This window comes from Micropterus dolomieu, linkage group LG19, assembly GCF_021292245.1.
Source record: "Micropterus dolomieu isolate WLL.071019.BEF.003 ecotype Adirondacks linkage group LG19, ASM2129224v1, whole genome shotgun sequence".
NCBI classification, from domain to species: Eukaryota; Metazoa; Chordata; class Actinopteri; order Centrarchiformes; family Centrarchidae; genus Micropterus; species Micropterus dolomieu.
The window spans coordinates 30076711-30090491 of record NC_060168.1 but is presented as its reverse complement, the minus strand read 5'-3'; the positions used below and the strand labels follow the sequence as shown (position 1 = coordinate 30090491).

At 41.1% G+C, this 13781-nt stretch overlaps 1 protein-coding gene across 1 annotated transcript in view; it reads right to left on the bottom strand.

Moving 5' to 3' along the window:
• Positions 1-13493, bottom strand: part of ppargc1b (peroxisome proliferator-activated receptor gamma, coactivator 1 beta) — a 92506-nt gene extending 79013 nt beyond the window's left edge. Inside the window, exon 1 of the mRNA XM_046030932.1 lies at positions 13083-13493. Coding sequence (XP_045886888.1) covers positions 13083-13163 — 81 coding nt within the window. The 5' untranslated portion in view covers positions 13164-13493. The remainder of the gene's footprint in view (positions 1-13082) is intronic.
• Positions 13494-13781: the final 288 nt, after the last annotated feature.

The window sequence follows — 13781 nt, the reverse complement described above, 5'->3', positions numbered from 1 at the left end:
CAAGCCTGAGCAGCCTTTGGAAGTAGGTCATTGAGAGAGAGAGAGAGAGAGAGAGAAAGAGATGAATGACAGAGAAAAAAAATCATGACGGTATATAAAGTGGAAGAAGAAATAAGAACACATGCAGAAGCAGAAGGGAGAAATGATAGTGGAAAGTTACCAGTGAGAAACTAGCAGGATTTTACTGGGAACATGTATACACATGCCATATATGGCATGAATGCTGACGTGTGCAGTAAAAATGCATGTGGCAATGTGTTTGTATATGCATCCCAAAGGACACTGATGCCCTGACTCACTTGTGACTCACTCTCACTTCTCCCATATGCAACACACACGACTCACAAACTCAAACACAACACACTAAGGGTGCTCCAGTCGATCGGTCACCGATCGTAATCGGCCGATAATGGCGGTGGTCACTAAAAAGGCCAATCAGGAAAGCCGATCAGATGATGCGATACTGGCCAGACAAATTTTCAAAAATGGTTTCACTACCCGGTCCGAGCAGTTTTCAAAGCTAGCTAGCACCAAAATCCTCTTCAGACAGGAAGCGATTTATACGCCAAGTTAATCATTTACGATCAATCAATCAGCAGACTGCCATTCTCTCTCCTTTTGATGTGTTTCCACCTCCCGTCCAGATTAAAACGGTGAATCCGTGGGCAAAAACAGAAGGCTTTATAAAGTCCAGACACTCACATTTGGCTTTCTGATTTGCTCTCATCAGTCAGGTTTAGTTTTATTAAAATATTTTGTACTGTGTAAATAACACTTGTAGGCTACTGTGCATGGCGCCGTGTATACTTTGCAACGACTCCAAGTCTGTTTTCCGCCGTCACAGTCTCTTTGTACTCCCGTGTTACTTTCAGAAACAGTTCCACTTCGTTGTTGGTCAATGCAAAAAAATATTCCTCTGTGGTTCTTCGTCTGTATTACTTTCTTCTTTCGCCTAATCTTCTGCAACACACGAAGTAGACCATCTGCTTCATGTTTACACCGGCACGGGCATGCCCAATGTACGTGAACGGTCACTAGATGCGTTTTCAGTCGTTTTAATATGGACGGAGATCAACTCTGATACGCAGCTAAAACGCTGCTGTGGACAGAGAAGATTGTATTCGTTATAAAACTGTTTAAAAACTGCAGTAGTGTGGATGTAGCCTCACATTACCCCACTCCTCTCTCTACTCCTCTCATGTCAACCCTCCCGTTTCACTGTAAATCCCCTGTATCTTTAACCTTTATAAAATCAAATAAAAACCTACTGGCCGTATTTAAAGTGTTTGCTACTCTCTTCTCTGGGAAAGCTGGTGGCAGTAGGCCTATGTAAAAGATTTAGACTGTGCTTCAAGGATTTAATAAATGAATACCCACTGAAATAATATTAGGCTTATACTAGTGGTAAACCATGGGAAATTATAATGAACATACCTATAAGTAATACTACCAATACACAAAAAATATTGTGGACTTAACATTATAGTTTTATTTATTTAAATTTCCCTTATTTTCAAATCTCATTGATGACAGTTTTGACTCGGCCCAAAAAATCCTGATCGGAGCACCTCTACAGCACACACACACACACACACACACACACACACCTTTAAACTTTCCATTACTAAGCCCTGTGGAGCAGCCTGACTCCATCACTGTAAGCCAATTCCACCCTAATGTGTTTATCATTATGAATTATCAGTGAAATTACATCACATTATCAGGAGAATATATCACAATATCGGGTTATTACATTTTGGACTCCCACAGAAAGGCAATTTATTAAGTTCTGATGAGTTATTGCATTAGTCGGCAGTTACTAAGTTACTGCAAGGCTTGTAATTGGTAATTTACTTTCTTTTATTTTGTAGGCTGAGATGGAATCAGGGTTGGTGGTTCTAGCTGTGATTGAGTGCTATAACTACCTAAACCCACATGGAGATATTCTAGTAATTATGACTTTGAACCAGAGGTCACACACAGGTCAAATGTGTGTGATGCGACAGTGACGAGTGCGATCTGTGCCAAGAAACCTATTTATAAACACACATTTGCTGCTGTAGCACACACATCCGCACACACAAACACATTAATGCGCCTTTTATCTGAGGAAGCAACAACATCTAAAAATAACAACAAATGGTTTTTAAAGTGGAGTAATAGAAGAGGAGAGATTCTAGTGTGCGTTACTGCATTGAACCCTATCAAATAACACTGCACTGAATGTGATTGGCTGTGTTTCTAGATAAGTGCAGCCAGCTTAGTGAGTGTGTGTGTTTGTGTTAATGTGCATGTTCACACCAGTCTGTGCTTGCCTTCCCCTGGCACCTGGTTGCCACGACTGTATGCCATCCTGGCATCTTTGTTTGTCTGTGCGTGTCCTCTGACACGATGCCATGGAAATTTCCTTTGGTAAATGGTAAATGCTGTACTTGTATAGAGCTTTTCTAGTATTCCGACCACTCAAAGCGCTTTATACTATGTCACATTTACGCACATTCATACATTAATGGCAGAAGTTACCATGTAAGGTGCCAATTACTCATAAGAAAGAAACTCACACACTGATGGCAACAGCCATTTGGGCTTCAGTATGTTGCCCAAGGACACTTCCACATGCGGGCCAGCTGGGGAGAAATAACTTTTTCCACTACTACTACTACTACTACTACTACTACTACCACTTCCACTGATGCTGCTATTTGCAGTACTGCTGCCATCACTGCTTTTAATTAGTAATTAGTAATATTTTTAGCATTATTACTACTAACGCATCAATGGCATTACTACTACAAGTTTCACAATTTCTCCTACTGATACAACTGCATCTGTAACTGCTGCTACAACAAGCTCTGCCACCGCATTAACTCTCACTACTGTCATGTGTACTACTTCTAGTCTAGTCAGTGTATTAACAAGCTCGCATTCTTCCCTTTGCAATACTTTATTAAGCCCAGCATGAGAAACTATGCATTACCCATGAACGTACTTGGTAATCCCTAACCTTGTGCAGCATGAGTCATAATCACATACAATAATCCTGCTGGATCAGTGGATATTGGGAGGGGAAAGAAATACAGGTATATACATTTTGGTTGGCAGACTACCAGCATGCATGCGTGTGTGTCACCTCTTCGGTCCAGCAGACTATAGTGTTGGTGTCAGAGCAGTGATGATGTGTTTGTGCAGTTGGGTGTTTGCCCATCCACAATCCAGACATCTTTACAACTCGATCTGTCTGGCGGCTAAGTCGGGGCGATCCCCAGCCAAAACACTGGCAAAACGTCAAGGAGAGAGAGAGAGAGACCTACATTGTGGGAGCCCAAACCAATATCAGAGCAGCATTTACACCTCCAGCCCCCAAACAACTCTTATTCATCTCCCATGTTTTGTCCCATGAGTTGCGCAGCGTCAAAGTCTCAATTTTAACAACAGCAGAAAATGTCAAAGTCCAATATTTTAACTGTAGTAGACAATGAACAAGCCACACTTTTTACAGCTGTGGACAACAATAAAAACATATTGGTTAACCTTTAATGTACACCCGGTTTTAAAAGAAATAAATATGTCCACTATTCTAGTCATAAGCATCATAAAATATCCACTTTTTGCAGTATCATTCATCCCTTGATACACAATTTGAAAAATTACAAATTTCTTTTTTTTTTTGTCACATTCCATTAGCAGAAATATAGTTGTATAATTCCCTTTACAACACAGTAGTTCACTTCCATTTTACAATGTGCAATCCCCAGATTCCCAACATCCAATCCATCCACTTCAATGCCTCAAATGCCACTTCTTGTACAGATGTGGAGAGATTACTAACATCAGGCTCTGTATGAAGAACTCTCAAGATACAGAGCCCTGAGTATGCTCTTTCTGCTTTCAAATAAGCCATTTCCCTTGTGGCTGCCCCTGGTATAAATTAGGTAAAAGAGGAGGAGACCTTTACAGAAACAGGGCAACCAGCTAGCTCCGCAACTTCTGGCCCTCTACATACATCCCTACAAATTCCTGAGCTGCTGGGTGAGAATGGATTCCCTCTCCTTCAACCTCTTCCCTTCTCCTTCAGGTCTTGTACAAAGCTGCCGCGTGTGTGTGACCGCTCCGTGTGCGAAGAATGACAAGCAGCCTCATGCTCATGTTGACGCTATAAATACACGAACAGGTTCCCTGTGACGACTACAAATTGCCAGTAAAGGTTAGCTAAGGACAGCTGGCATCCATACACACACACACATACACACACACACTTGCACATATATACAACATGATGTAACATGTGTGCTTGGATGTGAGGAGGAATTGTATGCACGCATCAGTTTTAAAGCGAAAATGCGACATGTATACGAACACTCATCCTGTGCTTCTACATTTCATCCTTCATGCTTAGAAGAACAGATTGTCTTAACACGACACAAGGCCACTTTATTGTTCACCTGAAGCAAAAACAAAGACAAACACAATACAATAAAATGTGTTTTTGTGTGCCCCTGGTATTGAGCCATGGACCACAATAGGAAAAAAGTGTTTGGTTAAAACCCCAAAAGCAAGCACATTCATTTATTCAAATGACATGGGCAAGATGAACCTGCTCCCCACCAGTGAGCTGCAAAGGTTAAATGGTATGTAAATGATGATTTAACAGTAAATAACCAAAATGATCTATTCCCTGTGGTCTGCTGAGTGTCTGAATGTGGCATAAAGATAAGAACCATAAAAAAAAGAGAAGGAAAGAAGGAAGAAAATGTGATGAGAACTGAACAGTGAATCACAGCTCTGACTGTAAAGTATATAATCTGTATTAAAACCACAGGCTGGAAAGAGAGAGAGAGAAAAAAGAGATGGAGAAGAAATTTACATCCTCACATCCCACTCCGGTTTGAGTCACAGCAAGAACGGCAAAAACCTGGAACACAACGGCAAACCAAATAGATTGTTGTATAAATTAAGACGGCAGATGATGAATACCTAATAAGACTCTCGCTCACTGGTGTCCCCTTTTGCTGTTGTTTTTTTTCCATCTTCTTTCTCCCACCATATCTGATCTCTCTGCCTAGCACTGTAATACACGCAATGAAGCCACTGTGCATGTTGGACACTTTGCACGGTTGAGTGCTGTTCTGCTCCACCTCAGGGGAAGAACTGCTTGGAAAATCCTGCAGTGTGAATGCAAGCTGGGTTTAGAGATTCTGCAGCAGTTCTCAGTCTATAAAGACCTGCCCTGTCCATGTCCTGATCTGAGAGCAGTTTCTTTTGCTGACACTGTGACCTCTGACTCTTTCGGTTCCCTTGTGCTGTAGGCATTCATTTCACTGCGTTACTCTGGAGAGACAGATTAGTCTAAAATGTCAAATTTAATATTAAAAAATTGTAAAGTAACTGATAAATCATAAGCTACTTCATTTCATATTTACTATCACACATTTTCACTACTATAAAAATTAGGCTTAGTAGGTTCTGTGATGGAAACCAGGCTGCAGAATAAGACTCTTTGTAGGTCCAAATTAGGCTCAAGAGAAACAAAGCTGAGGTGTAGCCTGATATAGCCTTGCTAGTGGAAACTATTCTAATTAAGAAGAATTATAAAGGTGTGTTGTGTCCTAAACTCTGCTGCTACAGTAAGCCTTTGCTAGACCTGTTTATCCCTGTGTTAGAAGGCAGGCTAACGGTTAGCGCTGTCACAGCCTTACTGTTTTGTTTAGGGAAGACCAAAGATAAAACCAATTAAAAGAGAAACAGTAAATGACAAATTATCACGATGGACGTCAGTGGCTGGTTCGTAGCGATAACGTTCCACAATCGGTAGCAAACACTTAATGAATCTGGGTGATATCTTTAGTCGCTCTCTATCCTGTGTGAGCTGCACAATTAATCACATTAAATTTGCAATTTGGATTCATATCTTTATGCAATCTCAATGAAATCAATTCTACAATATTTGCATCAGCAGGGATAACTGATGCATGGAATCAAGAGCTTTTAATTACTTCTGAGTGACGTCAACAAATAGATCCACAGTTTGGAAAATAACATGGTACTCTCTTTTGTTTGGAGCTTTTTATATTGCAAGAATATTATGCAGATCGGGGGGACATATTTTGTGAGCATACAACCACCTGATATTTCAGGTGATGATGAATCTAAAAAGATTAGGAAAACCAACTGACTGCGCTAATGACATCAGCCTTATGCATTACATGAGCACACCAGAAAAGATCTCATAGGAACAACATTACAGAGGCACTATTTTATTGGCTTCCTCTAAGCACAGTGAGATATTTGTAATCTCAAATCTGAGTCTCAATCATGATTCTTCTTGCAGCCCTAATGTGAGTATATAGCCTGTGATGCCAGGCAGGCCTGAGTGAGCAGCTGACGAATCTCCACGCAATTAATTATTGAGAGACCCCTCACCTCGCCTCTGGTAGCATGTTTGCCATCAACAGCACACTCCAACATATAACACACAGAAACATACAGACACGCAGTTTATGATCTTTGCTTACAGGCAGACACACTCGGTCGCCCTGTGGGGGGGTCAGCGTCTAAGCCGGATGCCTGATAAACCTCAGAGGGATTTGGGAGGAAGCAGCCATATTCCCAGCGCCCACTGTGACGCACACACACACGAGGAGGATCAACCACACATAAACACAAATGAACAGTTAACTACACGTGAACACACACACACAAATATATCTACTAGGCATCTTGTTGCAGCATCACAGTAATCACCAGCGAACAGCCAGGCTCCCACAACATTGAGTTAAGAAACATTACCCAGAACAGTCAATTCTAGCGGCAATCACAGAGCGAAGCTGTATCTGTTTCATCAACTGAACACTTTGCCATTCATCTTAGCACAGAGGAAATAGAAGACAAAACATGAATGCTGTAAATCTAACACCGCTGGCCACTATCAGAAGACCATGCTCTTCCCTACACTTTCCTATCTTACTCTCTCATATTATGGACAAGGGAACGCATTGACACAATCTACTGACACAATGCCTTGACCCCCCGAACTTTGAGCTGCTCACTGTTGGTTGCAGTAATTGTGATTTATAGTATTCTCTCAGATACATCCCTGAAGTATCAATGCTGTAATTTCAAAATGTAACCACAGTAAAAGCTTATATGTGCATGTTAGCACATTTTCACACGTATAGTGTACAAACTATTGTAAGTGTATGCATGTGTGTATGTGCAAGGGATGCTCATGAGCTCAAGTGTGTGTGTGTGTGTGTGTGTGTGTGTGTGTCCAGTACACAGTAACAGAAGGGACAGGTGAGTCACTGCAAGGCTGCAAGCTGAACACATTGCACTGCAGCACTGCACATCACGACTCAGACAGACATTAAAGAAACAGAGAAAGATAATAACACAAAATTGGGGATAAAACGGGGAGCGGCAGACAAAAAACAGAGAAAAAAACTAAAAACTGACGACATTTCGAAAAGCAAAAATCAGCGGAAAGAGAAAGAAACAGTTAAAGAGAATTTGTCTTTCTGTCCCTGGCACGGTGCAAATCCCAGTCACTGCCAATAACACTTGTATCCATCACTCTCGGGTGGAACTTCAAAGCCTTGTTATTTATACACCTGTCCATCTGCCTACCTGGCTGTCTGGATCCTTCACTGCCCAATTTAAATTGGATTTATGGACATCAAGAAAGTGACACATCTACCTGCTCCCAGATTAAGTAAGGGTGGTTTATATCCGATGTCCAGCCATCTAGCTAAATGTAGTCAGAAAGGGGCCACGTGACTTCCGATACGAAATTGGATAAGATCATCTGATAGCCAAGGATGAGAGCTGACCGCCTGCTGTGTAGGAGTGCATGCATACACACACACACACATTATGGTTATATCCCTGGTTATTTCCTATAGTGCTGACTGACAGTTTGAGGCTCTATAGGGCTACACAGCATCACAGTAATGGCTTTAAGCTTTATTAAGTTTTCCATTTGGTACGTGTAGGCATCATTTCAGTGATGCAATTACTGTTTTAAGCACTTAAGGGCTGAGTTTTATCTTCATTAGTTTACTTGATCATAACATGTATCTTGGGTCACAGAGGAGGAAAACATGCAAGCAGTGAGCAATTTGTTGATGTCAGGGAACAATGTGTTCTTAGTAGTACTCACATCTTGTTAGTCCCTCAAGCAGGAACTGTTTTCTTCTTTGTGGTTTTTTGATCACACCCTCACAATTAAGTATGAATTTAATGGTGTGAATAGCTGCAGTTGAAAGTCATTACGTTTGAGTATAAAACATATTAATTCCATATTATTAATTCCACAAGATGTCAAAATCAGTCAACCATTTGGACTTTTTTTTAGATCCTGATAACATTTTTACAGTAGAACAGCGAAGCAGAATAACTTGGATGCACATAAAACATTTATGATCCCTGTGAGGAAACTGGTGCAGCTATTTTACTGGACCTCCAGCCTCAGAACGTCATTCTGATCTTAGGGGTAAATATGCAAATTTCAAATAGGAAGTGGGAGATGTGCTTGAATGTACATGCGACTTTCTCTTCAACAGCAAGGTTGCTCAGCTGCCACACTGGAGGTAGAGTATCTGACAAGCCACGGCTAATATTTTACTAGCATATTCCCTGTAGCTGGTTGTGTCCTGTTATAGCAGGATGTGGTGACTGACTTTAAGTCGGCCTGATCTTCCCAGACTCAATTCCCTGGATGGACCCAGACTTGCCAGTCAATGATTAACACTGAAATAGATCTGGCAGACCGACTTTACTCTAAAGCAACCTTTCAGTAAATTCAGTCATATAGCTGGAGATTTTTTAGTTTCTTTTAATCACGGAATATGAGCTTTATGTTTAGGGCTTTCAGGGGCCCCCGTGGCAGCTGTATTCGAGGTACCACTCAGAACACTGCCTATGATTATGCTACCATCAGACTTGACTGTCTCAAATTAATGAAGAAGATCTGTTTTCTAGATCTTCTGTTTATAAAGAAAAAGTGACAAAAAATTATTTGGGATTTATTTCACTAATAACCCATCTGATTGAATTTGTTTAGAAAATGACGTATCCGACTTGTAGGCAAGTAGTGTCAGCTCCACACAGACATGAACATCTTTGCTCAGTGAGGCTGCTGGCTGGTTACTGGCTAAATCGCCAATAAACACATTATTTACATTGGAATGAATTATCTCAGCAAGTTGCAATGCAGCATTGTGAAACTACAGTATACTCTTTGCTACTTAAATTCATATAAAATCATATTTGGTATCAGTAGTATAAGTTGCACAAACCAGACACTAATGACGTGCTATAATGAAAACCACATATTTGTTTTTAGAGCACAGTGTATTTAAACCAAAGAGTGAGGCATCGGTCAACCAATGAGACAACACATGAGCATGTGGTCAATGGTCCTGTACAAAGTTGTGATCACTTTGAAGGAGAATATATCCAAAACCAAAGACTGTTGTTAGAAAAACATCACATTCACCACCATCCCTTCCACTGAAGCACGTATAGCTCTTCAGATGATGTAAGTGCCTTGGTGGTTAAATTAACAAAAAAAATCGAGCTTTGATGCAAATACTGAGTGTTTTGTTACTGGCAAAGAGCAGAAAGAAATCAATTGTGCCACATGGTCAAGATGACCAGTACAGTCACTAGTAAGCAGCAGCCTTTCTTGTCATTTTTAGCTGATAAATGACATGGGAAGCTAACAATTCTTTGCTAATCAGGACCATTCTCATTTCCAAAAATGAGGTGCAAAGGTTCAAATTTTCATTGATTCCATGTGCAATAAGCAAATGCAATTCAAATATACCATAAACTGCTTCTGAAAAACAGGAAGAAAAAAAGAATGTGTTTTAATGAGAAAAAGACAGGAAGTGGAAGGGAGAGAAATTACAGCAAGCATGTGTACTGTATGTATGAATAGAGTGAGCGAGGGAGGTAGAGACTGTATGACAGAGAGAAGGGGGAGCAGTCACATGTTAGGAAGGGGAGGAGGTGGGGGGGACTGTCTGTCACTGTCTACGTCATCATGGGAACGCCTCCCTCCCTTCCTCCCTCCCTTCCTCCCTCCCTTCCTCCCTCCCTCCCTCCACTACAACTCACATGACTGCAGCAGCCCTGTTCTGTAACGCCAGTCACGAGGATAGAGTAGTATTACAATAACCGGCCGGCAGGGTAGAGCGGCATAGACACACACTGAAACAGAGACAGAGAGCGAGAGAGGGACCAAAAGAAAGCCACCAGCCTGCCCTAATAACCCTGAGTAAATATTAACATGTTAACACAGCATTGGTAGAATAGATAATCTTATCAGACTACACATGAAGAAAAAACTTAAGCAGTGATAAAATGTACAATTAGATTGTTTTCCGGTCCCTTTCCTGATCTTTCTCCCTCTGTATCACTCAAGGACTTTGGAGCAATCCAGCACGACAAGTCTGAGAAGAAAGAGCTGCAAAGATTTTACAGCAAAGATACTAGCATGCATGCTACTAAAAGCATGCATATGTTTTGTATTTAATGTTTACGTTTAAGTAGCACTGTCTGACAGTATCATACATTCTATATAATCCATCTCTTTGCCGAAGCTGTATGATGTTTACGCTCAGTGAAACATTCAAACCCGAGATTTTTATGGCAACGCCATGTCATCAAATTGAGATATTCTAGACGTCTTATTATTTCCCTTTAACATCACGTTTCCCCAGAATTCAGCCTGACATATTTGGTATCTTTGGAAACGTTGGGATCTTCTCCACTAGGTTTGAACAATGTTTGGCTGCACAGTGTGAGTTAGTAATAGCATTTAAGGCATATAAACACATTTATTAATTGAGAACAGACACATTGTAGGATCTTTGCGATTATCATATAAATATTACCATTGGGTATATTGTATTGTGGTGACTCCATGAGACATACCAATTTTAAAAGTATGATAAAGCCATTGTATAAACTCACAATAACTGTATCTGTTGAGTCCTACATGTATATAATAGGCATGTTATAGTTGAGTGATAGGACATAACATATGGATGTAGAATGTCAGTATCTAATTATATTGAACTGGATGTTACTAACATTTGTTGGCATAGTGTTAGCTCCTATATTAAGGAATGTTTGGTGTATTTCTTCTCCTTTACATCTTAGATATGTAGGCCTATGTGTTCTGTGGAAGCACCTCATTGCTGCACCTTATCAATAGCCCACAGTCTCCTTTGATCCAACCACACACTGAAGTGACCTGCTTCAGTGCCAATCAGGTGTGACAGACACCCCCTCCATGCACACAAACAAAAACACATCACCCACCCCCATGGCACCCTCGGTGATCTTCAATCAATAACAATTGCCAGCAATAACAATCATCACGACGCCACTACGTCACATTGTGATGCGGTAAACACCGCGGGCCCTGAATTCCTATGAGAGTCCCTGTTATGGGTTTAGTTGCATGGTAATGATCCATGCGCATTTCCGAAGCAAGACTCTACAGCCAGGAGGGAGATCGAGATTAGATCTGATAGGTTCCGTTCTGCCGTGTGAGAATCTGAATTTTTACACCAAAGCCAATTAGGAAATATGCAAATGTATTGTTTCCTTCCATTAAAGCAAGACGACACATGTTATATGATACAGCCTATGAGCTACTGCTAAAAAATTATTTCTCCTAGAAAATTCGGCATGCATTTTATGTGCAAAGCATCACTTCTTTTGGATGAAATCTCAACTTCTGTGAACCGCCACTCTCTACCGCCCTGCGCGGGTGCTTGTGCAGGAGATTATTCTGGGATTACCAGGACAGCCAGTTATACAAGTTCACATATTGTTTTACTAAATGCTGCTTGGTGTGTTGACCGAATACCGAATTCAATGCTACCCCTTAGCCTAATTAGAAGTAGACTATATTCACGTTCATGTTGTCACATGTTCATATTCATCATTGCTAAGAAGCAATGAATTACACAAGATTTTCTAACGTAATTTGGCGGCTTGACATTCCTTGAAATTTAGTGAAAAACCACTTCCCACACCGTGGATTAATAAACGGTGTTTCATCATCACTCATTCAAAAACACTACCCAGTTTGCCAAAGCATACAACCACGTGAACCAGACAGACGTTTTGTAACCGTCGTCTAACGATTACGCAAACGATTATGAAAACGTAAAAATCGCACCAACTTTCTCAGCTGACTAAAACCCACTGTCTCCTCTTCATCTCATTGCTTTGCAAAATGTGGTCTGATAAATTGACCAATCTGAAGAAATGACAGGAATCATTGGTGGGAGTTGCTCAACTTTGAAGCGCTGAAACAGCCTGCGGATGGACAGAGATCCCCAGTTAAGCTCACGGTGCTGTGGCAAGCAGCTTATACATTAGTGGAGTGGGTAAATAACATTAGACATCACTGATGTACTGTAGTGTTTCCACAGACAGACACTTTATTAAACAACCGTTTCGATTATGCGAGAAAAATAAATAAAGCATAATATCCAACTAGCCGAGTAATGCATCAACGAAAGACACGCAAGAATGCCTTTTCTCTGCACAATTTTAAAGCCAGTCAGTCTTGTAGCCATATACCATAATACCATAATGTCATACTATCATAATAGTCTTCAGGCTAAGTCCATGCGTTCAGAGGCGCACCACGTGTCCAAGTCTCCGGCACTGCAATTAAAACTTCCCTCAAGAATGCGTCAAAAGTTTCCAAGGCGCCCCTCTGCATACCAAATAATCCTCCCCAAGCAGACATACACCGGCTGCGCTCCGCTTCAAGCACCAACACAAAAATATATTCGTTAAATCCGTCACCATGGCTGATGACATATCCTCCGAAAAACACGTGAAAGCCAGACGTCAAGACATAGTAGACATTCACACATACACGCATGCACACAGACCGAGATACCGGTTCGCGCTGTACCAGCGAGATGCTGCTGACAAGCCGGGCGAAAGCCTCGCATCAACCGGGCATAGCGTGAGCCACGGCCGGCGACGTGCAAAGATGCACCCCGGCCTAGAAAGCCCAATGTCCCATGTGTCCAAAGACGCCAAGATCTTACCTGGCTTCCGGAGTTTTCTGTCAGGTAATTGAAGACAAAGGACGAGAGTTCCTCATCTAATAGTGGAGCGCAGTCCGCCATCTTCTAGTGAATGAAGAGCCGTGGAGTCAGAAAGCGGAGTATAGGTGGAGGAGGAGCAGTGGGGAAGGCAGCCTGCAGGGGGCGCATCTGTTGAAACCGCACAGAAACAAACCAAGACATGCGGCTCTCCAAAGTGGGGTCTGGGAACCTCCAGGGGTCAATGCAGTGGCTCCACTTGGTCCCACAATAAAATGAGGATGGGTTAATTTCATTCCGATTGGATTAAAAGAAAATTATTGCCAAAAGAGAATTTACTAAAACAAATGATTTTAAAGTTTAACAAAAAAATACTTGAAATTATAAGTGTTAAATGTCAAATATGAAGGTATTCAGTATTAGCATACTAGTATAGATAGATAGATTGATTGATAGATTTTTGGAAAGGAATCCACAACAAACATGGTTACTACTACTTATTTATAGATTAGTAATTTCTCCACATCAGTAGCCTATAATACAGATTCAGTGGTAATACAACTCCATGTGCAGCACCTAAGATCAAGAGTTCAACATTTTTTACATTTATCAAAGCCAGAAACAGCAAGCAAGCAAGCTAACACAAAAAAAAAATGGTTGTCCAGTTGGACGCTGAGTAACTTCAGTCGTTATCACAAACAC